Genomic DNA, 26,899 nt, shown 5'->3' with positions numbered 1-26,899 from the left:
GGCGGTAAACATAGCCATACATTTTCTTTGAAGTCTTTAATGATCTATTAATAATTAACATTTATAACATATAAACGTTCTTAGATTATCTAACATTTTATATTAAAATCAGGGTTAATAGTTATTTAGATTTTAATTATATTTTTATATCAGTCCTATCAATGTTTTTCATGCATATTTGTCTATTTGTAATTTTAAAGATTTTATTTACAACTTATTTACAGATCTCATCTACATTTATAAGACGACCTACAATGTTTTACTTTATACTCAAGATAAAAAATAAAATAAAATTAAGGGGCCGAAATGTCTCTGTTGAAAATCACTAAGGGGCCGAAACGTCTCGAGTCATTTTAATTAAGGGGACGAAATCGCAGGGCCGAAACGTCTTAGGGGCCGATTTGGTAGTAGGCCGATTTGGTAAGGGGCCGATTTGTCTTGATCCCTGAATTTCCAGGTCACCACCTCATGTGATATAAGTTTTAATATGTTATGTATGTTTGTTATTCATGTTGGAAAATAACTCATTGAGCTTACGTTTCTTGTTTTCATACCCGACTTTAAATAAAGATTCTTGAATCTTGTATCTTTTTTATCTAAAATTTGCATTTCATTGTTAAACGTTTAACTGAAGATAAGTCGGACGTTATACTAGCGCGTTGCTGATTCCCGTACAATACAGTACGGGAAATAGCAAAGGGCTAGTACAATAACGTCGGATTTTTCGATAATCAACAAAAAGATGGAGGAAACATCTGTCAAATGTCAAAGAAGAGAACGTTAAAATTGTAAGACAACGAAGCATGCGTGGGGAGTTTATTGCTTGACTTTAGTACGATAAATGTTTATGTTAAACTTACATCAATGCCCCATTTTGCGATTTATTTAAACAGTGATTTCCTGATGATGATTTTGGTAGCAAATTTTGGCGATTCTGCAGATTTTTAGAATTTCAATTACTATCTCATGTGTCATTGTCGATGTTGGTTCACTTGTATAAAGTTAAGAGATGAAATAAGATGCAGCAACAATTTGTGAATTATTGGAACATATTTGCTTTTTATATGCACCTGTCAATTTTTTGTAACCACTTCCCACCTAGGTCCGGGGTATAGTGGGAACTTTGACTTTCAGTCCTGCCAACCCCGGTAAAATCCCCGCCTTGTGGGAACAAACTGCCAGTAAAACCCCCGTACCCCAGGGACATCCTGCATTAGGCCCATTCCCCACTATTTTCGGCGCGAAAACAAAACCAAGGCAGTCGCTTGGCCCTGCAGCCACCTCCAAGCATGATAAGTTGTCATGTTAATGACCTTTTATGTGATAAACAGCTCAAAATATGGCTCTGAATCATACATTCTGGAGTATATGATAAAGATTGCTTTAAAACTGACCATTTTAGTAGATAACCCATTGGTCCTCCTTGCCTTTTGACCCGCAGTTGACACCACAAAGGCTAGCTCAACAGCGAGGCTGTTCGAAGTGCCCTATGTGACTTACCAAATTACTCTGACACCATCAAAGTAAACCCAGTAAACACCAGAACACCAAATTACTCTGACACCATCAAAGTAAACCCAGTAAACACCAGAACACGAGCACGGCCCTTCATCAAAATGGGCTAACCAGTCGACTATTTCTCACCCACAGCAACTACACACAATACATTTATGTTTTAGACAGTGATAACTTTCCACTATATTTCATACAAGCTTCAGCCTTGAGGCTGTTGAGTTTCGCTACTGATTCGTCTTAGGGTCTTCCACTCCCTGGGATCATAATAAGCAAATGGGAGTCTAAGAACCTTTGAAATATCTAGTCTAGGTGTTCAATAATGAGTCATTAAATTTAAAGCTCCAGACTGTCATTCTCAGTAGTTAAGGCACTCTCAATTGACATGTTATTTAACAAAAGTCAACCTGTTTCTTTCTTATTAAGCAACTATAATATTATGAATATTGTCCATTGATTGTTTTATGGTATTGTTTTCAGCCTTCTTATTTCATATGACAATATGTCTTTTTTCTGAATGATACTTGCTTAAGTTATTATTAAAACTGATAGTGGCACTTAAAAACCTTCCACATTCTTATGTTGCAGTGATCAATGGGTAACTCTAAGTCAACAAAGGTGGAGCATGTGTCCCTCCACATGCCACAGAAGGAGCGTGACCTTCACCTTGCTGTCATGGCCAATGACAGGGATGGGGTCCGGTCTCTCATCAGTGCAGGTACACATGTACATGTAAAACTATGCAAACTTCAATTTTGAAGTTCATGACAGTAAGTTGAAGAAAGTTGAGATTTTTAGGGCCTCAATGGTACTGTTAAAAAAAACCCTGACACAATCCCATCACTAGATTTAATTTCCACAGACAGATTTTAAGATTCACTGACTGGAGGTTGTGATAGGGCATATACGAAAACTTGTTCCGTTTGTTAGCCAAGCATGCTTACAGTTAGCTCGACATAGTTGCCAAAATGGCAGTTCTTTCAATGTGTACCCATGTTGGCTTGTCCGGGCTGTAACTTGAGCATGCATTTTATAATGTCTTGGGACAATGTTCACCATGAGAAGATGGCATGTTATATGGAAGACCCATGCCACGTGGAAGACCCATATAATGTTGTAGACCAATGTCTGTGGATGATCCAGGTCTGGTGGAAGACCAAGGCCTGTGTGTCAAAGGTCAAGGTCAAACTGAAGGGTCATTGGAAAAATTATATGTGTATTTTGGCTTGTCTGAGCTGTAACTATATCAAACCACTGTATATAACTGAAGTGGATCTTAAAAAAGCTACTTGTAGAATATTATGAACATGTTTCTTGCATCTGATCATTTGAGTGCACAGATATGCTGTCAGAAATATAGATTTGTCAGGAGATGGTCATTATTTCAAATGTTAAATCAACCTTTTTCATCATTATTTATTTCTTAGTGGTCATGTTTATAAATGTATTTGCAGCATGGTTTTTAATAAATAATCACGTGGTTATGTTGTGTACAGGGGCAGACATAAACTACCCGTGGAGTAACCCAGCCGTCCCCAGTGTGAAGGATAGCACCACTCCACTACTAGCTGCTGTGTCACTGAACCATGTAGAGATATCCATGGTAGGTTAAAGTAGTTGCTCTACATGTTGTGTACTGGGACAGACATAGACTAAGATTATCAAGAATGTACCCATAAAGTAACCCAGCCGTCCCCAGTGTAAAGGATAGCACCACTCCACTACTAGCTGCTGTGTCGTTGAACCATGTAGAGATATCCATGGTAGGTTCAAGTAGTCTCTCTACATGTTGTGTACTGGGACATAGACTAAGATTATCAAGAATGTACCCATAAAGTAACCCTTCAGTACCCAGTGTAATGGACAGCAAATGGGATATGGCATGTATGCCTGTGACTTAGGTTCTAATGAGGCTGCTGTTCTTTCATTGGTTGAAACCTACTAGATGAGTGTGGATGAATCTCCAAACTTGAGGGCCTCTGGTCATTTTAGGGATCTAATATAACTACTTATAATCTCATAAAATCTAATTTTGGGGGTCCCATGGATAGAAATAGGGTTTGTAGCCAGAAAATGTATCAGGGGCTCAGATTTTTGCCTGGTCTTTGCCACATATGTATTCATCAACATGACCATGTACCTTTTTTTCCAGATTCTGTTGAAGGCGGGTGCAGACATCAACATGACTGACAGGAATGGCTGTACTCCGCTGTACAAGGCTGCGTATCATGGTCGACCTGTACTCGTAGACATTCTCACCAATCATGGTAATAATAACTTCCAAGTGTGAATGATCATGGAAAAAATAATTTTGAGTGGTGTAAAAATAACATCTGTGAAAATGGATCTACATGTTGAACTATTTGAAAAATTTGTGAATGACTTGAATCACCGAGGAGTTTTCGCTCTTAAATATATAAATTACGTAAAAACGATCTTGTCCAATCAATGACTTTAGAAGCTTTTGTCCAATCATCACCAAATTTGGACAAAATGTTTAAGAGCAAAATATCTTGGTCAGGTTCAATAATCAGCCATGTCATTTTAGTCACTCCAGAGTAATGGCCCTTGAAATTGACAAAAAAAATGTATGTAGTGTCTGCGTTCAAATTTGCCCAATGTTAACCAATTATCCCCATACTTGTCTTATTATAGGAGGGGTGTATTTCGTGACAGTTGGCCCACAGTGTTTTATATGTATATGACAATGTCTGATTAGCACTAATCTGTGCGTTGCAGGTGCAAACCTGAACAAGGCAGATAAGGATGGACAAACCCCGCTGTATATCTGTGTACAGAATGCTGTCATACACTCCAGCTATGCGACAGTGGAGATGCTTCTGGCTGCCGGGGCAAATGTTCATCAGTAAGTCTTCTGTCAGTTTGTGTTGTTCACAAATGGTCCCCACGGCTGTCTTGTGGGGCAACTCACCATCAGTAAGACTGCTGTCAGTTTGTGTTGATCACATAATATATGATGAGGGCCTCACTGTTGGCTGCCAAGACTTGTGTTCACCAGTAGGGTTGTTACCTGTTTGAAACTTAAGGTTAAATTGGTTTGGATTATAACCTAATTTTGTACTCAAAGTTGTGCAACAAAAGTGAAGACCAACATGTTAGTTCACACTCTTAAGTACCCGGTAATGATTCTTATAAATAAAACACAGAACAATGTTAACTTGCTAACAATCAAGCTTTTTTTTCATTCTTGGAACATTTATTTGAAACTTTATTTGCAAAAAAACAGACTTGTGAATTTTAAATTATGCATGATTTTTAAAAAATAAATCCATTGGAAATGGATCAGAATATCTGACATGGCATGCATAGAAAAAAGTGTGACACTGAACTTTTTTTGTTTGTATGCGTGAAAGTTTTCCTGATTTTGATAATAAATACATTGCAGGAGTGATAGAAATGGCAAGTCTCCCATCCATGTAGCTGCTCACTGGAAAATCAAAGATATGATTCGGATCTTGGCTGGCCCCACCATGGTTAACAGAATTGACAACATGGGCCGCACCCCGTTGTACGTTTGTGTGAGCTCACTGAGCTGTGGTCTGTACAAGGAGGACTTGAAGTACCAGGTCCCCTGTATCAAACTGTTGTTCCACGCAAACTGTGACATGTTGAACCTTATGGACTGGCTAAAGATGAAGGGTCCCGGTATTCCCCCGGAGCTGCTCGCGAATGACGAGGAGTTCTTCGACTGGTACACAAAAAGTTTCAACTCTTCGCATTCTCTGAAGAATCTGTGTCGGAAAGTGATCCAGCAGAGAATGATTGAGGCTACGAAAGACAATTTCCTGAAAAAGATTCAATATCTTCCACTTCCATCAAAATTGCACGTGTACTTGTCACGTAAGATGTTCCTCATCCCGACCCCGACTGTCTTACACAATGAAATATGAGTCTTCATTGTCTATACATTTAGCAGTTGTCTCCTGTTCATGTCTACCTACATTTGGTTTTTATTTGATTCTTTTAAATTAGCTTTAAGATCATCTTATTTTAAGAATTGAAATGGTTAATTGGTGTGTATATAGTTCATTCATGAAAACCCTTGCGATATGACCATGGGCTGTGAATAAAGATTTTTACCTTTTAGCTTTACATACCCTAGATATTTTTAGATGCTTACTTATGGTACAGAAGGCTTTTTGGATTAGGTAGTGCTTGGTACAGTTTATAGAAAATGAGTTTTATTTTGATGTAAAAAGATTGCAATCTGATACAAGATAATTTGAAAATGCAGACACTGTGGAATGATATTTTTACTTCATTTTACAGATTTTATGTTTTATCAATTTGCCAAGAAATGCGCTATCTTTTGATATCCAGATATTGAGGATTTCATATTAGATCTGACAATAAGATCTGAACTATATTTGATTAAGAGAAAAAAAATCCAATTCGCTGGTTGATAAGATTTCCATACAAGTCATATTCATACTTTTAACAGAATCTCATATATAAAATGTGAGAATGCAAAAACACTGCTTGCTTACATAGTAATTGGCTTTGTCAATGCATTGGTATGGTTACCATTCATATGGTTATCATTTCTTTGTTAATTTGTTGTTGTTGAAATTAAAGAAGAATTGTGTTTGTGTTCACTGATACATGTATCATTATATCCTTTCTAGATTTGTAATTTAATTTACTGATGGATCATGTTTTTATTGTGCTGAAATTAGAATGCTTTATTGACCTATAAAATTCATGCTGGTTTAAGAACACATGTTTTGGTCGATGTTGTCTTTTGTCACAAATAAATCAAACATTTTTAATGGCAATAGTGAATTCATTAATGTTATCTGGTACACATATTTGACCTTATGGATGCACATGTGCTGAAGAGCATGCAGTGAATCTAAAGGGTTTATATTGCTGTAAAACAATCAATTGCTCACCATTTTCAGAAGATCTACAGTAATATCTCCATTTTCTATAAATCTGTGCCCAAGTGAACCACGCATGGGTTACACACCACCAATTTTTTACTTACAAATCTGGTCAAATTAGCCTCAAAAAGTAATATGCACAGGGTGTGCCTGATAGGACAAATACAGTTATTTAATATCCTTAATTGTTAAATATAGATTATTGAAATGTTATCGATTGAATGTACAATAGTTTTATTTTTACAGTGTTTTCATGTTATGGCAAATTGCTTTATTTAACTAAAATAAGTTTTGTTGATGTATTTTTGACAATTTATGTATGGAAAACTAGTGCAGTTAGCACATATATGTTTATGGCAAGTTATTTTGTCAGTGATAATTTTTTATGAAAGTTTAAAGTTGTTTGATTTTAAAATACTTCTCATAATGGCATTTTTTCCTCCAAGTTCTAATACTTGTTACTTGGTTATTGTTGAATGTTTAACTGTTATTCATATGACATGTCTCCCTATTGTTTGCACTCTTCCTTGTTTTTTTCTTTGTTACGTCTACTGATTAACTTTAAACATTTTTAAAGATTTTCTCCAATTACAAATGGTAGATGTATATGCGTCTGTCTGAGTTGCAGTGCAGGGGCACCCCCTCTGACTCATTTGGCTTAGTTGCCCTTGTGCAGAAGACGGTGACACCTGTGACAAAATTCAAACTTGTGTAAGAAATTCCCACAAACAATGCAACCACGAACATGCAGATATATGCTGATAGGCTAGGCTAATTGCATCTATCTTTATGGTGTTAAATTGTTTACTATGGTAAGAAATTTAAAATGTATTCAAGAACAATTTACATATTTGACACCATCATTTTTGCACTCAAAAATTACAAAAAAGTATCAAGGTATTACTGTTAGTGCTTATGATTTAAATTAACTTTATACCACATGGGGTCGTTTCAATACAGGATTTTAATCATAACTCCAGTTAACTTTAATCTGTTTAAGCATCATAAATGGTAACAAATTGTTTGTTTTTAATTCTTCAACTTTGTGTTCATTTTGAACACTGCCATATGTTCAATTCACTCAAATATTCAGTAAAATAATGCAAATGTGACACTTATAATAGTTTCAGTTTACGGCTAAAAACAAGTAGGAACATTATTGAAATGGCCCCTGTCACTCAATTTTCATGTAAATAGTTATGCACAGAATGACATGATAGTTATAGTTCATTCTTCTAAAATCTTTAATAAAAGTTGCTTAAATTTTGTTCCTGCTATTGATTTTGCACATGTAGATTTGGTTGGGTGTAATATACTAGTCTTTAAGCTTTCTTTAGCTGGTGAATTTTACTTCTTTGTTGTTTGGATCAAGAAAGTAGATTGATTGTGTTGACAGTTTGTCTCGTAACTTAGGTAGTTTAGAATTGAATGTTGGCCAAAGTATACTGTTTTATACAGTGAATATTTCATTCATACACTAGTTTTATGGCAACTTGCCATGATAGTGGTATAACTAATGAAAACATCCTTTATGTGTCTAAAATGAGAATAAGTTTAGATATTTGATAAAATATGTATGGTGTTGCTACTTTTTATTGAAGCACTTAAAAGCGTCTAGACACCAGATGATATCATTGTAAGAAAAAAAGAAAATTGTCAAAGACAAACATAAAATTGATATGGTTGTGTACAATGCATTTAATCGTACTTTATCAATACTGATGTATCACATTGCTTACTACACATGTATCTTTCACATTTTTTTTCAAATTTGAAGTTTACTTGGGTTGTCGACCACATAAATACTAGTAAATTTAAAAATAGTGTTGGTATATGTATCTGTGCTAATCACGTGACTTTCACATGCTTAATATATTACACACTATAAACAGGAAAAACGTTGTGTTCAATTTTTCATGGGTAAACTCAGCAGGGCAGCGACAAATAATTATTTTTATCATGTAAAGTGTTTTTATTATTGACCTCATACTAATTGGTATTAACAATTGTAGACTTGTTTTGATGATATATTGTATTTGGGAGTTTTGGGACCATCTGGTGTCTAGTCCCTTTAAGAGAGACCATTCATTTTTAATTGTTCCTTACCCGGTAATGTAGACAAAATTATTTTTGATTTTGATTTATTTCTACAAATTGTGTATGCTCAGAATTGCGGAAACCCCCATAAAACAAGGGAAAAACGTACTTCATCTATTCAGAATAGATGTTATCATGTATACAAATAACTGATGGGTGTAGTAGCATCTACCTATATTTGCAGCTTGTTACACTTTTTTATGGAAAGGTGACAGTATTGTGAATTTTGTATAGAATAATTTAGTGCAACTCCTTTTTGAATGAGTAAATTAGATTAAATTTGCATTTCTTGAAAACGGTTTAATATTTTAGACACAGTTTTCGTTGTTCAAGACAAATGCACGTATGTGTTCATTAATTATGTGTTATAACTTTTGAAATTTAATGATTTGTTGTGCAATGGATGAAAATATTCTTTGAGTCCTTTTTATGTTTATTATTTTATCAAAAAGCATTTTTAATCTTCACAGAGCCAATTGACCAGTCGCCAGTTGTCAATCAAAAAATCATTTGACCAATGACAGGATATATTAAAGTACATGGTTGCATTATCCAATGAATTAATTGAAAAAAAACCTTGATAAATGATCTTGACGAATTGCATTAATTGCTTTGGCGTCTGACCAACTCTGCCACCTGTGGTCTTTCCTGTAGATGATGTTATGGCTTTCTTACTTGTTCTTTTCTTGCTGTGGCACAATTCTTCCTCTTTATATAACCTGTAAGACCAGTCTTTTTGCTGAAGAGGCTATTGATGCAGTGTTGAATTAATAGTTAGCTAGCATTAAGGGGAAATTCCCATTTTTCTGTATTTTGAATTGTAAAAACTTTTCTGTTCATTGCAAGTGCTAATAATTGTTGAAATATTTCTAAACTTGATAATCCATGCATGTACTCTTTAACCAAAAGATTGGTCATTTATGTTAATGCAGGCCATTAACATATGCTTCTTTCAAGTTTTCAATGTTTTGAATTAAAAGTTTTTCATTTAATCAGTTTTGTTGTCATATAGCCCTACTATGTCCCTATTCATAGAGAGGGATCTCAATGGGACCTGTATCGCTTATGTTAACCTTTATCGCTAACATAACCTTAGCTTCTAACAAATTTGGTAAGGAGTCACCCAATAACCAACGTCCACTTGATATTTATCTCTTAACGTTTTCTTTACGAACAATAAGCCCTCAGAAGAGCCAACCCGAAGTAATTCTAGAAATTTTGGCAATAATCTTGCAATATTTTGGTGAATGCCCTCAGAACGGCCTACCCTAGGGCATTCTAGAAATTTTGTAATAATCTTGCAATATTTTGGTGAATGCCCTCAGAACGGCCAACCCTACGGCATTCTAGAAATTTTGCAATAATCTTGCAATATTTTGGTGAATGCCAACAGCTTATAGCCTCAAACTAACACAAGCTTATGTTGGAAGTGTTCTTATCTTGTTGGCTTGTTGGATACGAGTGATTTGGAAATTAAAGAATGCATATAGTGTAGCATTTACATTTGACCAAGTAACCTAGTTATTGTCCCTCCTGAGATACCCAGTTTCAAACTAATAAAAAAATCATCAAACAACCATTCTGAAGATTGGACCAGAATTATTGCGAAAAAATATAGCCCCAAAGTGTTCACAAAGCTTTGTTAAATATGACCCCATGCGACCTAGTTTCAAACTAATCCACAATTTCATTGAGGCAAAAATTCTGATTAAGTTTCATGAAGATTGGAGTAGATATATATTTCTGTCTGTTTGTTACCAAGGATTTCTCTAAGCTTTAACCGTATGACCTAGTTTTTGTGACCCACTTTCAAAGTCTACCAAGATTACATAAAGGGAAACATTCTGACAACAGTTTGAATGTTTGATCAATCAATACCAACCTTTGTTCTGGACTTCATTTTTTAATGATTTTTCCATGTGATCTAGTCTCTGACCCTCATGTGACCTAGTTTCAAATTAATTGATTTCATCAAAGAAAACATTCCAATAAAATTTCATAAATATTAGACCAGATATATTGCCTCAAGTATGTTCTCATGATTTTTTCTAAGACTTGACCTACATATAGATCCCTATTTTTTGAACCCATGTGACCCACTTTTAAAATCCGGTGAGATTATTACCAAAGGTAACACTCTGTCTAAGTAACCAATCATTTCCCTGATATGGTTCCAGACAAAAACAATCTAAAATTTGACTAAGTGATCTAATTACTAATAACATGTGACCCAGTTTTAAATTTCTCCACAAGTTAAACATGGGAAACATTCTAAACAAGCTTGATGAATATTGGACCAAATGCCCTTAGTTTGTTCCTAGGATTTTTCTAAGATTTGACCTAGTGACCTAGAATTTAACCCCATGTGACCAACTTCTACCATTAAACCAGATTTGATTAAAGGGAATATTCTGAAAGTGTGATGGATAATTTCCTTAAAAAGCCAAAACAATATCCGCCTCTCGAAATGTTCGAGGTGGCGGGGAATAATAATTGTTTAAGGAATTCAGAACCCAAGCTCCACAGTAACAAGTAATATGGGCTTGACTCCTGTTTTCAAAGCCATTTATTTTCATTTCAAGGTCCATCTTATTAGTTGTAATGCTAATGTCCAGCAAACAAGAGCTGTCACTGTAAGTGACTCATACCTCTCGAGATACGCAGGTGTGACCTTTGACTTGATAAGTGAACACATATGGCAAGTTATTTTAAAATCTGTCTCTATAAGAGAGTTACAGTCTGCGCATGAGAAATTCTGCCGTGTGAAGGGATGAACAGACATGCGGTGCGATTTGAATATGCCCACCTTTGAGGGCATAAAAACTGAGTTTGCAACTCTGTGATGGTCTGAAATTGAAACTCCTCAATCCTGAGCTTATCATCCATGATTATATAAGCTACAAAGAATTTCATCATCACACAAAACTAAATTTTGTCATTTATTTCTATATTAGCTTAAAATCAAAACAAGTCAATGATATAATGGCAATTATTGTAACAAATCATTCATTAAATATTTTTATCTAGCAAGCGTACACATATTAATAAATAACAAAATTCTTCAAAAAGCTTTAACAAGCAAAAAATATTGTTTTCAAGAAAGAACCTCAGCTCTACAAAATGTAAATACACGACTATTCCACCACTTTTAAGTTTAAGGATTGCAAAGTTTTGGTGAAACATGCATTGATCAGTGCAAAATTAGCTTATATGCAAAACGTTAAACAATTTCGTCAAATAATAAAGGAGCAAAATTTGTATAAAAAATGCAAGAAGAGGTTCATCATACTTGGTTGTAATATTTTTTAAATGCATTACATCAAGTAGTTGCTGAGTTATTGACTTATATGTGCTTACCCACAAATCCTTAACCAGAATGTCTAGGTCGAAATATAAAGGTGCATAAATAAAGACCCATAATTTGCATTATATTAAAAAAAAGAGTTATCTTACTTCATTAATTAAATAGATTGAATGGTCTGAAATAAATATCTGAAGTTTCAATACATAACATGATGTATTTGCTGAGATAATGACTTAAAAGGTGCTTACATGCTATACCTTAACCAAGATGTGAAGACAAGGGCAAGGCTATGGTGAGTAGGACAGTTCTCCTTTTCATCAAATAGTAAAGCTTAAAAAGTCCCTACAAACACTGTCACCAAGTTTCAAGACAAAATATCATAAGATCATGATCTTTAGTTAAAAAGAATGCTTGGGCTACCAATTGTATTTAACATCTTTATCACAAATTCATATGAACATTCAAAAATCTGACCAAAAGAGCCCTTAGTTTTGATATAATTAATATAACTACTCTGACAGAACTAAACCCTTGTAACTGTACTACACATGCTTTGATAAGATGGTCCCTATGCCCTCAAACATTGTCACCAAATTTTATTGTCATTGAAAAATAATCACTCGAGTTATGTCCACACAAGGCTTTGCTGATGCTCCCAGATGCCACATACACCAAAATACATATATCACATGTTATCAGGTGACATAAAAACAATCACAATACATTGCATTCACTTTGAGTGAAACAGCTTAAGCAGTCCAGTCTGCTTTTTGGTACAATGTGTTTTAGTCCATTTTTATCAGCCAAACAATTCACTCTGACTGAATTAGATTATATGTCTTCATGATCCAAGAATAATGAGCATAAGGATTTAATATTTCTCTGTGGTAGACTGATAAGCTCAGCTTAGCTCTTACACAACTAAATCCAAACAGAAATTTTCGTTATTTAAAGTAAAAGTTGTTCCAAGTGGTATTTGGCGGGTTGTATTTTCAGGTTTTCCAAGCAGTATATTTGAATTAGTTCAAGTAGTATTTGATCTGGTTTTCAGGATCCGCACAGTTCACTTGAGTCCAACATTGCCTGTAATGCTCGTCCATACTCTGTAAAATAGCAAAGATACACTAGGCTTTATGTCACTGACTAAACAAAATAATGTCAAACAAGGGTCATAACTGTGTAAACTTGAAGATTATTAAAGCCAGAGTTATGGACCTTGCTATTCGTGTGCATACTTTCCCTGGCAACATATGTAACAAGTTTCTTTTGATTGTATTGAAAGGTTTAAGTTATGTTCATGGTTAAAGTTTATGCAAAATGTCGCTGCTACGTCAACAAACCAAAGGCCACAACAATATCTTGACTTATTTCTTTGAAAAACAGACAAATTTAAAATTAAAAGTTTATCAATATTCTTTCTTTTAATAAGCAGTATATATCTGGAGTTTAAAACAATAGTTAATGACACTTCAAAAGAAAAGGTACACATTGCTCATGTGAAAAACAGTCATTTAATTAAATAAACCAGTACATCACACGAAACAAATGTGCAATTTTTAGCAGTCATTTAAGAACATATTTTGTAATATGTAAACAAAAATACCTTTTGGGTTTTTATAGAAGACACAGTTGTTTGCACAGGTCTCAGGGTTTGTGTCCCAGATGGATTCCCCGCAACAACACAAGGGAGGTAACTCCACACCCTTCCGTCGCACCTTATCCTTCAACTGCTGACGTAATGCCTCAATGTACCTGGAGGAAAGTTATATTTGTTAATTTTATTTCAAATGTGAATATAGATAATGCTTAAAGCTGGTTTGAATCTCCCCAAAATTTGTTTACTCAGTAACCAGTACTGGAGTCCATTTTGAGCGGCCACCAAACAAAAATACATGTACAACTACACAAATAAAATCACATTATTTTGTGGTTTCTTAACAACAACACCAACATTTGTCAGACAATTTGTATATGTCATTAATGTTGTTAAGGATTGACTAGAGCAGCTTTAATTTACCAATTTGAACAATATTTCCCAACCTTTCTGTTTCCTTGCTCTTCTGTTGTCGTCTCTCATGTTCGCGGATGGTGCGGCGGATAAACTCTCGTTCCTGTTGTTCCCTGTCCAGGACCTCAGTGCTTGTTTCTCCGGTAACGGGATTTCGGGGCTCGACGAGGGCCTGCGACACTCGCTCCTCCTCCTGTCTCTCGGCTTCTGCCTCCTTCTTTAACCTGCAATGATGATGATATTGAACGATCTATTCCTTGGTCTACCCCAACAGTTTATTGCCTCCCTGCAGCAGACCTAGGGAGGCCATGATTCTCACATGATAAATGGCCATAAAATAGAAATTTAACACCTTACACAGATTTTGTAATAACTGGGGCCTCGCAAAATAACATAAATATGTACAGATTACGTTTTAGTGTACCTGACAATACGTTTCCTGTGCTCCTGCCGGCGCAGGTTCTCTTTCACTTGTTCCCTCTCTTTGTCCATGAATAATCGTCGGTACATTGCCTGCTGGGCACGGGATCGTCTCTTCTCCTCCTCGCTTTTCACCCCTTCATAAATGTTCGGGACACGATTCACTTAAAACATAAAGATATATTTTATTTGCAAAATTGCAACCATTAAAGGATTGCTACATTTGTAGTAAATATGCCAATCAAAGCAAAAGAAAAGCACATAATTATTATAATTCAGCATAATAATTATAGCATGTTCATCCTTTGTTTTTTGAACAGCATCTTCACAATAGTAGAATACAACTTTATAGTGATTCTTATAAATAAAATACCACTTAAGGCGATGCTTAATGCCCTGTTTACATTGCTGAACTCACAATTACTATCAACAAGACTGATATTTTCACTGACCTGTACTACTATCATACAGGTTCAACAAGACTGATATTTTCACTGACCTGTACTACTATCATACAGGTTCAACAAGACTGATATTTTCACTGACCTGTACTACTATCATACAGGTTCAACAAGTCTGATATTTTCACTGACCTGTACTACTATCATACAGGTTCAACAAGACTGATATTTTCACTGACCTGTACTACTATTAAACAAGAGGGCCAAATGGCCCTGAATCGCTCACCTGTCATATATTGCACATTCTTCCATTATATACAAATATTGAAAACCTAAGCCTATGAACACGGGGGGTGGCCAATTTTGACCCCAGGGCTAAAGTTTGAACAATCTTAATAGTGGTCCGATAAACGATGCTTCATACCAAATATCTAAGGCCTTCGCCTTTTGGTTTCGGAGAAGAAGATTTTTTAAGTTTTCATCATATACATATATAAGGAAACCATGACCGCCCGGGTGGGGCCATTTTTTGACCCCAAGGCCAAAGATTGAACAATATTGGTACAAGTCAACTAGATGATATATCATACCAAATATCTAAGCTCTTGTCACTACTTGATTTTACGTGTGTATCTATATATGTATATTTGTTATTAATTGTTGTATGTGGCCCATATTGAAAATTGGTATGTGTACTAAATATGTTATCCAGTTTAAATTAAGACGCAGGGTTCTCGCGAGGGGGCGACATGGGCGAAGTGGTCGCCTTAAATTCCTAGACTTCGCCCATTTGTATCTTCAAAGCGACATTGACTACGCCGAAAATTTTAGCACATTGTAAATCTGTCAATTAGCGAGTATTTGGCCACACTGCCATTAGTAAAAACATTGCAATTAGCCATTCATTATCATAAAATTTGCTAATTTCCTAATCCGATAATTAAACTGTATCATCCAATTACCAAAACATCGCCAGTAGGCGGAGCTATTGAAACCCAAAGTTAACCAATCAGAATGTACATTGAGAAGACCCAGATCAAATGATAAAAGTTCGTTAAAATGAGATAGAAAAGGCGACATAATGATTAAAAATCTTGTCATGCATTAATGAAGTCAAAAAGGATATATTGATATATGTATTGAACAAACAAACCAAGACAGTTTAAATATTGTTGCTTTTGAAGCAGACGGTCATAGCCATCTCGGGCCATCGGCAAAGTGGCGCTAAGAAAATCAATAACATGACGTATCAACAAATATTTGATTGATTTTAGTGAAATGTTCATGATAAAAAATTGAATTGTAATCACAAAAATTTTTTTTTTTGCTTTATGTAGAGTTTACTTACAGTATTTTTCTCCTGTTTACGATGTCAAAAAAATTGGCGAGATCGCCATTTTGTCAGAACAATTTTCCAAGTTAATTTTTCAACCTCCCATTATGTATTGGCAAAGTTTTCATCAAGGACAGTGATTTAAATGTCATTTGGTTCTTAAATGTCAGCATATTGAAAATTATTTAGCTAGAGACAAGTAAATAACAGCATAGCTGAATGTGACATTCGTACCCTATCCCGAACGTACCAAAATAAGATTCGTCCCCCTACTATATAGACAGTTCATTTATAAGGTCATTTTGATTGTTTCAAATCCTTAGCTGTCTTGGTTTTTGTTTCATTTTAGATGCTATTTGGAGATGAACTATGTGACATTGACAAATACACTTTTGCTGAGCCAAAAATGATACATAATTGATGAGCATTTTTATTTAAGTTAAAGCAATCAATTTGAATGTGAATATAAACTGAAGTGTGTGGTATGGCATAGTTTTTGTATCAGGTGTTACGAAAAGTATCACTTCTCCCTAAAGCCTCCCCACTTCTCCCTAAATTGACTGAAGGGAGAAGTCACTTCTCCCAAAATTTTCAGCCTAGTGAGAGCCCTGCAGACGTTACTTGTCTTTGTGAGTTCGGAGAAGATTTTTTAAGTTTTCACTATAACACATATAGAGAAAACCCATCAGCCCCGGGGTGTGGCCAATTTTGACCCCAGGGCCATAATTTGAACATACTTTGTAGAGGTCCACTAGACGATGAATCATGCCAAATATCTTAGCTCTAAGCCAAGTAAGTTCAGAGGAGATGATTTTTGAAGTTTTCACTATAAACATATAGAGAAAACCCATGACCCCCAGGGGCGGGGCCAATTTTGACCCCAGGGCCATAATTTGAACAATCTTTGTAGAGGTCCACTAGACGATGAATCATGCCAAATATCTAAGCTCTAGTCCAAGTAAGCTAAGAGGAGAAGATTTTTGAAGTTTTAACTATAAACATATCAAGTATACCCATAACCCCCCGGGGCGGGGCCAATTTTGACCCCAAGGCCATAATTTGAACAATCTTTGTAGAGGTCCACTAGACGATGAATCATGCCAAATATCTAAGCTCTAGTCCAAGTAAGTTCAAGGGAGAAGATTTTTGAAGTTTTCACTATAAACATATAGAGAAAACCCATGACCCCCCGGGGCGGGGCCAATTTTGACCCCAAGGCCAAAATTTGAACAATCTTTGTAAAGGTCCACTAGACGATGAATCATGCCAAATATCTAAGCTCTAGTCCAAGTAAGTTCAGAGGAGAAGATTTTTGAAGTTTTAACTATAAACATATAGAGAATACCCATGACCCCCCGGGGCGGGGCCAATTTTGACCCCAGGGCCATAATTTGAACAAACTTTGTAGAGGTCCACTAGACGATGAATCATGCCAAATATCTAAGCTCTAGGCCAAGTAAGTTCAGAGGAGAAGATTTTTTGAAGTTTTCACTATAAACATATAGAGAAAACCCATGACCCCCCGGGGCGGGGCCAATTTTGACCCAAGGGCCATAAGTTGAACAATCTTGGTAGAGGACCATTTGGTGATCCTACCTACCATATATCAACGGCCTAAGCCTTGTGGTTTGGGAGAAGAAGATTTTTAAAGTTTTTTTCTTTTGGTTGCCATGGCAACCAGAGTTCTGCATGGAATTGAATTCTTTGTACAACTTTGATAGAAGACCACCCAAGGAACATCCCTATGAAGTTTTATTAATATTGGCCCAGAGGTTAAGGAGGAGATGTCTTTTAAGTAAATTGTTGACGGACGACGCACGACGCACGCCGGACAAAAGGCGATTACAAAAGCTCACCTTGTCACAAAGTGACAGGTGAGCTAAAAATAGGTTCAATCAGGCTGATATTTTCACTGACCTGTTCTTTATTTGCCTTGGGTGTAATTTGAATTTCAAAAGGGACCTTCTGAAGATAAATGATGTACCTGTTTCCTGCCTTCTGTTTCTCTGACCCCTGTGGTCAGTGTGGTAATCACTGTTTTTCTGACCCCTGTGATCAGTGTGGTAATCACTGTTTCTCTGACCCCTGTGGTCAGTGTGGTCATCATGAAACTGAACTGACCGACTCACTACCTCATTCTCCTTGTCACTGTCCTCAGGTGATCCTGACTGACCATCCTGACTCTCCTGGTACACTAGGAACAAGAGAGTACAACTGTGCATACAAAGCAATTTCTTTTACATACTATTTTAATTAGTAAATAACATGCTTTCCATCTAAAATATTTTATATGTACCAATACATAAAAGGAAGGAAGTTACTGGTAAGTCTGTTTAAGTGTACATATAACTACATAACATGTAACATGTACTACTTTTTACAAATGAACTAAGCAATTTGTCAGTTAGTTAATAAATTACCTTCAAAAATATCATTTTGCAACAAAAGGACAATCAATTTGTATTGCCCAAAAAGATAAGTTTTCGGCATTTCAAAGAGATTTGTTTGTAACCATGCCTTGTGAGAGTAATTTAAGGCTACGATTAAATGGTCTGTTGATATGAAACCAATGCAAACTGTACATGTATGGGTGCATTGTTGGGGTATGAGTCCATGTCTGAAGTATTTAATTTATGAAGGTATATCAAAATATATCCAAAATCGCTGATGACTGCAGTTTCCTTTAATGTGGGAAATCGATCGAACAGGCTATAGATATCGCACTTGATTTGAAATTCACTCGTCTGGTGAGGGACTTAAAGCTGTAATCATTCGATGCATCAAAGACTTGAAATGCTTAGTTCATTAGCAAACAGTACTATCAAAGGCCAATGTGTTATTTTTGCAATAAATTATTTATTTTGGTTCATTCATTATACAAATTAATGATTTAAGTGACATTTAAACCTCCTGTACATTTTTCGAGCAAAAAAAAATATCAGTTGTTCAATCTGTTAAAGTTAAAGTTAACTTCTACCTTTATTGTTGACAACCTTGACCTTTTCAATGAGATCTTCATCCAAGATGTCAAACTCCTCCCCATCTACTGTGTACCGGGAAGAAGGGTTCTGGAAAATATGTTCAATCTTTCAATTTTTTAAGGACTTAGTGAGCTGTTACAGAATATGTAATACAGCCATTTCACAACAAAATTCATTTGCCATAATTGCATGTAAGTACTTTTGTTTATAAAAAAAGCAAAAACCTTTAATTCTAGTATATGTTTCTTATAAAATACACATCAACATTATATATCATGCAAGAATTTGTTACACAACTACAGAAATTGTGTGATGCAAAAATGGATTACCATCTATCTAGATGTAAAAACATATTAATAGTACCCATGAAAAAGATCTTACCAAATAAATTTTGTCTAATGAATTGCAATTTAATGTACCGGGTATGTTAAATAATTTAATGTACCATTAGCATCTGCTCATGATAAGAAACAGTACCCCTTGCATTAATTGTAACCAAAGAAATATGCTATCCATATATCCCGTAACCCTTTAGTATTTTCATACACAATAGAAGGGATGTTAACAGTCATGTTCTTCACCCACAGTAATACTAGGAGTCAGAAAATGTGAAAAAACTATCGTCTTCCAAATGTAACATGTAGCATAGCATAAGTTTCAAGAGAAGCCCTTTCAAAATGCTTTCAGTCACCCTTGTGCAATGTCTTACTTTGGCGGGGTTCAAGTCCTATTTAAAGGAAAATATTAACATTATGGTTTAGTGCAATGCATTGAATTATGAAATACATAAAAACTGAAAAAAAGAATATTATTCAGGAAAAGCAAATCCTTCCATTGAACTTTAACTTGGTATTGAATTGATCTTGTAATTTAAGATGTCATTTTACTTCCAATTTAACTGGTTTTCATCATTGTTCCGATGAAAAAAACCTGATGGCATATGCCTACATGTAAATACATTAAATCTTAAACATTACCTCCAAGTTTGACATACATTTCATAAATACTCTTCTGAGTGCCAAAAATGGAACAATCAAAGTTAAATGTGCAACCAGGTATTTGATATGAATATAGTGACACTTTAATATATACACCCTTTCTATTGAAATAGCTTTTTAGAGATGCAGTAGAGTTTCCTTCAGCTTAGCAAAGGGTCGGTTCTCACAGATGCACTTACCGATCAACTAATTCCAAGCCCTAATTTTCATGACATCTGCCAAGAAATCTAGCAAAATGACAATCTAATGATCCTTGCACAACTGTAAAAACATGTTTTATTACTCACATCCCTGGTTCTGGAGATTTTCCACATTCCCCCTGGTAGATCATCTTTTACATAGTTCTCTGTGATCACCTGGCGAGACACCAGGCTCTTCTTTGCCTGGCGCACATGCTCATGAACCTTGTAAAACCATAATACTGTTTAATACATGTACATGTAAATTTAACTTACATACATGACCATAGTATTTAATGTTCTTCCTCTATCATAATTAGCTCATTTGTTAACTTATTTCAATAATCAAATCAATGGAAAGACTAAGATCTTAAAGAACTAGATTTAAAAATCAAAGTTCAAATAAAAACATAAAAATATACACATACTTCATGGATTAATTGTAATACTGTTTTGAGGGGAAACTGTAAAAAAATGTGTAACTAAGATAAATAAATAAGCAGCCAAAACAGGTGCATATTTGCCTTGTACCTTTTACTTGAAGAAAAAAATAATGAAAAACCAGTAGTAGAGACACTATTGACTATGAATGAATATAGCAGCCTTAATCTAGTCATTGTTACAATTACTGAAGACTGTTATATTCCATTTAATTTAAAGTTAAATATTCCCGATTATCTTTTTATGAAAGAATCTGGCTTTGAGTTAAAAAATGAGGCAAAATAATTAATATACCGGTGTATTTCAAGGTAAAGATAGTGTAATCACAAACTTTATACTTCTTTCAATTGGTCAAAAGAGAAAAAGGACTTGCGAAATCAAAGCAATCCACAGTTATTACCTGATTGGTTTGATCGGAGAAGGCCTCATGGTCATATCCACTCTTAGGGCGGTCTGATGACTCTGAAACAAGATACAAGCATCATTAACATTGGATCCAGCAAGATGATCAATAATTATTGATTTCTCTACGTAAATAAACAAAATTATGTGAACAGTATTCTGACAGAACTGAAACTTGAAATACATAGAAAATTTTTTTTTACACAATTATACGCATATCTATTTTCAAGAGAATTATCCTTACAATAAGCTTACAATCCTTATGACTCATTTAGCATAATTAAGCCCAAAATTGCACACTTTTACAGAAATCTGAATGCAATCCACAGAATTTGAAAACCACATAAATCAAGAGCATACCTTTGTGCCTGACTGACTTGCTTACAGCCAGAGCTGTATGGGGTCTCACAAGACTTGTGTCTTTCTTGGTCGAGTCTGGGAAAGAAAAAGCACTCTGTCCAACAACTCGGCGCTCTTGTTCAGACTGGAGTGTAAAAATAATACTTATGAAATATTTTATAACTGCCATTCAATGTAACTCTATTCAGTCAGTGAGTGGTTAAGTGAAATAGAACAACAGTGGCAGTGTATTTAAGTACATATACCCTTCCAACCACACATTATTTTGGCAAAAAAACGCTGTGCCTTCACGGGAGGGATTATGTCATCGTGATAAATGACAGGGATATATTCTGCCGTAGCCAACACAGTGGTATGCCTATCATTCAACTGTTGCTACCGCATACAACTTCCTTTTTAAAAACATGCATGCTGCATATGGCTGGATGAGCCTTCACGGGACTGGCAGGTATTAACAGGTGGAGCTGGTAAAAAAAAAAGATGATTGTAAATTGTACCATGTTCTCAGAATGGCTTCCACCCGATTAAGAGGGTGAACAATCGAATCCCCCGAACTTGATAATTAGGTAGCTGGAATATTAAATGTTTGTTAAAGCTTTTTGGAAATAAGTTGATTGATACTAAACTATACTATTGCTCCATTTGTTTTTCACACTCTTTGTATATTGTAAGTGTCAAAACTTCTTAAACAAAATTAAATTTAGTTTTTATTTAAAAAAGTTATCATTGCGCAAAGTGTTTGTTTAAATGTGATTCGTCATGTATGTAACTATTGAAAGATTTTTCAAAAAATCATTATTGAAAGTGACTGGTGTCAAACGCACGTTCAATTATCACAATTATTCATGGTTAAAGGCCTTCTTGCCTTGTTTTAGTGTGGAAAATTCCCCTAAATTTATTAACACTTCGCAATGCCACCTATAGCGTTGACTCGATGCAGTTGACTAGGGACATATTATAGAAATGAATGCGGTTTGCAATATGCTGATATCACAGCCCTTGGCAGGATAGATTGAAAAATAGATTTAAAAGAAAACTTCCGGGGTAAGGAAAAATCACTGCAATTAGATAAATAAAATAAAAAACAGGTGGTTGGTACTGTACCTCAACACTTGAATGATAAATTGACAAATATACCATATGAATTGTTATTAAATGGTCAGGAGTCCAAAAAGACCAGAAGAATGAAGAGAAATGAAATATTACACTTTTAAATGGTAAAAATATATGCATTTTATCGTTTAGTTTTATCTAATCTAAATTTTATATAATAATAAATGTCATATAAATGTCATATTAACATTAATAATAAACTAAATGTCCTAAAACGTAGAAGTAGCCCCTACAGCTTGGAAGTTTGTCTCCAGCTGGTTCTGTTTCCTCATCCTGTCCAGTGCGTTCACCCTCTTTTTCACTTCGGCCTGAAAGTGGCGAAGTCTCGCCTGCTTCTCCTGCTGCAACTGACGCAATCTTCTCTCCTCCTCCACAGCACCCACCTGCCATGACAAGAAATGACTGTAGAATCATGCGGGGTTTTCTTATTTTACTAAACGAGGATGTACAGTGCATAAGTCTTAATAAAAGAAATGTCAAATATTGACAGATCATGTTAGAACATGTTTCTATGACAATATATCACTCACCACTCCTTCTGCCTCAGTGTATGGAGATTCAACTTGCACCCAGGCACCTACTGCTCGCACTTCGACGTTTCTATTACCCATTACATCTGTACTTATGACAGGTTTTGCAATTTTCCGCAATGCAAGATTTTCTCTCTTGCCTTTGGACGCCATTTTGAAACAAATGTTGCTTACTTCCGGTGTGCCCCGATATAAAACTCGGTGTCCGGTACCCAATATAAAATTATTTAAATGTAGGTATTTGTCATTCTTGTTCACCATAGTGTTGATGCTATGCGTACCACATAGATAGATATATTTATCATTATCAAACCTCGTATGAATGAGAATGGTATTTGTATGTGGCCTAGTGGTTAAGCGTCCGCCTACGGAGCGGGAAGTCGTGGGTTCGATCCCTGGCCGCGTCATACCAAAATACGTTAAAAAATTGGTACAAGTAGCTCACTTGCCTGGCGCTCGGCATTTAAAGGTTAGTGCTTGGAAAAGTGGTGTACTAAGTACTGGTTTGACCCAGGAAAGTTGTACCCCGTGTATCGGTGCTTTACACCGAGCACGTAAAAGAACCAAGGGGTCCCTTCGAAAAAGAGCTAGGGTATCGCACCCGGACTTCCTTGTATCCCACCATTGTCTCTTCAGCGTGCTGTCCCTTCAGCAAAAAACAAAGGACCCCGTTGGAAATAAGTGCTTGCACTTTCACGGGTTATCCTTGATCGCAAGGTCTAAAGAAATACATACATACATACATACACTTATACCGACAATAAAAAATATTTGAAAGAAATATAAAAACACATAATATATTTCTTATATAACTAAAAGATTCGGGATTACGCGGCCTTCATAAAGCAGATAAATAAACAATCATAGAAAAAATGTAACGTTAACGTCGTAAGTTTCACGTTTCAAGTTTTATTTACAGAATATCCAGAAGGCCATGACCATTGTGGGCAAACTCATTGGAACATACATGTAAATAAGTGTTACAGTTGAATCAATGTATATACTCATACAAAATTAAATAACCAATGTACGTGTTGTTGTTTTTTGTTTGCAGGCATGAGATACCATAAAGTGTATCTAGCAAAGTTTAACTCAGGGCAATATGAATGGCAGCCAAGTATATAATGTTTATAAGTCATACACTGTTTTATGATATAGACACATATACATATGAACATAAAATTATTATGGATCACAAATAATACAATAGCCTATCAGAAATTGAGTAATTTAACCAGGGACCAATAGCAAAATTGTTATGTAATCCTTCTCCCATTTTAAACGTAATAAATTATTAGAGTCTAATAATACTAATACTAATACTCTTACTAATAATAGACGAACATACATGTAGTAAATAATGACAAATGTGTGACTCTATTAAATATCATAAAGAAGTTTATTATTGAGACCGTTCGGATACATAATTTTTAGTTTATACCGATAATAGATATAAAAGAAATATTATTGACTTAAAATTAATAAGGTATCTCAAAATAAGCCTTCTTGATACAAAGCGCCTATATTATGAGCTGGGAGTGGGATTTATTATTGGTCCCAGACATGAGTAACATTTAAATTTAAAGGAAAAAAAGCCAATCCAACTAACATAATCCACCCTGTGTATACATGAATCATCACCTTAAACCACATCAGATTCATTTTAGATCATCTAAAATCCAACCTAACGCTCAGATTCATCCTATAACCACCTTCTAAGATACATCCCAATAAACTAATACATATAGAAAAACTCAGATCTTTCTCAACCTAACTCCAGTTTTAGCTCATGTGGGGATCCTTCCTCGAACCATTTCATATCTTCCCCCAAACCGATATATATCTTTTCAGCTGGAACCTCAGGCCATCTCAAATCGATCGTAGAGGATATTAGATAAGCATGTACTAAAATCATAGATTTAAATTAGAACCACCTCAATTCTATCCTAAACCACTTCAATTTGATACCAAAACCACATTTAATTTATTCTTAACCACCTCTTATCCAGCCTAAACCACATCTGACATATCCAAACCAATCTAAGATACATCACATACGCTCATCAGATCCACCTTTAAACCGACTCCGAACCATCATAATGCCACCTCATGTATCCTCAAACTGTCCTGCTTTATTTCATGACCACCTCGGTTCGACTCCAAGGCCCCCCCCACCCGCCACCATCACCCCCAACCCAACCCCGATTTATCTGAAAACATTATCCCAAAACCACCTCAAACGTTTTCTATAGAATATCAGATAGATATGCCCCTAATCATATCAGGTATATATCAAAAATCCACCTCTAATATATCATAAACAGCATCAGAACCATCCATAATTCAACTTATGTTTATCCATTAACAACCTCCAATATATCCTTAAACCACTTCATATCACCATAAACCAATTCTGATTAATCCTTAAACCAAGTAAGATATACCTCTAAATCACTGCATACCCATCCATAGATTTATTTTTGGATATAATTAAATGAGTACTCAGTCCGAAAGGGGGGCGCGCGCCCCCTTTCAAATCGTTCAAGTTAACTCTTTGTGTCCCCCCCCCCCCAAACCCGCTAACATTTCCAATAATATCAAGTACGAATCAGAGGGAGGGGCACATGTCTAAAGGTTGCGCACCTATGATACGCCCCTCAAACGTCAATTCCTGGACGGTGTTATACCCAGAGGATTTGGAAACGTTCTGAGATTCTGCAGTTTAGGCCACATCAATTCATTAATTTTTGTTCGAGGGATTTTGGTTGAAAAAAGGAACAGCGAGCAAAATATAATAATATAATAAAAATGTAATGCCATCTTTCTCAATCAGCTGAAAAACAGGAGCGGGCGATATTCAATTATTCTCTAAAATGAAAACGCTTAACAATTACAACTTCATTGACATTCCCCCTCCCCAATTAGATTAATTTTAAGGTAGTATCTCCATGAAGTATATAAACAGACATATACTACTCTTGTAGTTTTCCCGAAGTTATCAGATATTATATATTTATGATTATAATTTTGTGTCATTTGAAGTAATATTGCTTTCGTAGAAAGCGCGTTTTTGCATTGTATAGTGTCAAAATATGACGATCATTCCGATTGACTTTTTATTCGAAGTTTTTGGTGAAAAAAATGGCCACTTAAATAACTAGTTATTTTCGCATTTTCTGTAAAACAGTTGTCAGGCGTAAATTCGAGGAACGAAACATCCATTCACTGTGGTTATAGGGACGCTTGCGTACTGATTACTTGCCTCTTTTTGTTTCAACGTTACGCTTATCACCATCATTAAAAGCATCAAACACTTCTTAAAACATGTCATGAAACCACGTTCCAAAAAGGGGAGTTTCAATTCAGCCTCCCATGTCTGATATACCCCTAAATCCTTTTGATCAGATGTTAACAAAAAGAGCTTAGATCTAACCATCTCAAATTCATATTTATTTAAAAAAAAACATGTGAAAGCCCATTTCATTATTTACCAGGTGAACAGTGACGTTAATTACATCACATTCCGTATTTTGGAAAAAGGCTTTAAACAGTAGAGACCATTGCAAAGTTCCAGTAGACAAATAAAATATATTTTGCTAAAAGTATGTTATAATGACGAAGGCATTCGAATTTATTCAATGTTAGCGAATAACACGAAAAAAGCAGACGTTATAGTTTACACCTATAAAAAAATGCATAAATTAAAACATAATTTTCATATATTTCATTCCATTTTGTTACATATTAAAGCAAATAATATTGTCAAATTAGTTTAACATACATCGGCAACACAATCCGCTGCCCGAGGCTATAATTTATGAACCGGGAATTATGAGACCGGATTTTACGAGGGGAGACCGGGAAATAGTATCGCCCTTTATACGGTAGCGTTTTCTATATATCCGGATGTTGACAT

The 26,899-nt window shown here is 35.3% G+C and overlaps 2 protein-coding genes across 4 annotated transcripts; one reads left to right on the top strand and one right to left on the bottom strand.

The window, feature by feature from the left end:
• Positions 1–456: 456 nt before the first annotated feature.
• Positions 457–9,505, top strand: LOC128212076 (serine/threonine-protein phosphatase 6 regulatory ankyrin repeat subunit B-like). Of its 2 annotated transcripts, none has more exons than XM_052917323.1 (6): positions 457–494; positions 2,101–2,230; positions 3,009–3,115; positions 3,665–3,779; positions 4,252–4,378; positions 4,919–9,505. In XM_052917323.1, the coding sequence occupies exons 2-6, from the start codon at positions 2,107–2,109 to the stop codon at positions 5,421–5,423; spliced, it is 978 nt and encodes a 325-aa protein (XP_052773283.1). In that variant the 5' UTR covers positions 457–494; positions 2,101–2,106; the 3' UTR covers positions 5,424–9,505. The 2 variants fall into 2 exon arrangements, with proteins under 2 accessions (XP_052773283.1, XP_052773282.1); XM_052917322.1 differs by lacking the exon at positions 457–494 and adding an exon at positions 653–788.
• A 1,934-nt stretch (positions 9,506–11,439) lies between these two features.
• Positions 11,440–23,148, bottom strand: LOC128211856 (coiled-coil domain-containing protein 15-like). Of its 2 annotated transcripts, XM_052916953.1 has the most exons (12): positions 22,984–23,148; positions 22,687–22,836; positions 21,341–21,464; positions 20,979–21,040; positions 20,246–20,362; positions 19,670–19,687; positions 18,957–19,047; positions 17,964–18,173; positions 14,250–14,409; positions 13,858–14,049; positions 13,421–13,569; positions 11,440–12,920 (listed from the first exon to the last, which is right to left on the bottom strand). In XM_052916953.1, the coding sequence occupies exons 1-12, from the start codon at positions 23,134–23,136 to the stop codon at positions 12,865–12,867; spliced, it is 1,482 nt and encodes a 493-aa protein (XP_052772913.1). In that variant the 5' UTR covers positions 23,137–23,148; the 3' UTR covers positions 11,440–12,864. The 2 variants fall into 2 exon arrangements, with proteins under 2 accessions (XP_052772913.1, XP_052772914.1); XM_052916954.1 differs by lacking the exon at positions 19,670–19,687.
• Between the last annotated feature and the right edge of the window lie 3,751 nt (positions 23,149–26,899).

Source organism: Mya arenaria, chromosome 12 (genome assembly GCF_026914265.1).
Source record: "Mya arenaria isolate MELC-2E11 chromosome 12, ASM2691426v1".
NCBI classification, from domain to species: Eukaryota; Metazoa; Mollusca; class Bivalvia; order Myida; family Myidae; genus Mya; species Mya arenaria.
Note: the sequence above shows the minus strand (reverse complement) of the source record. Positions and strands in the feature narration are given on the sequence as shown.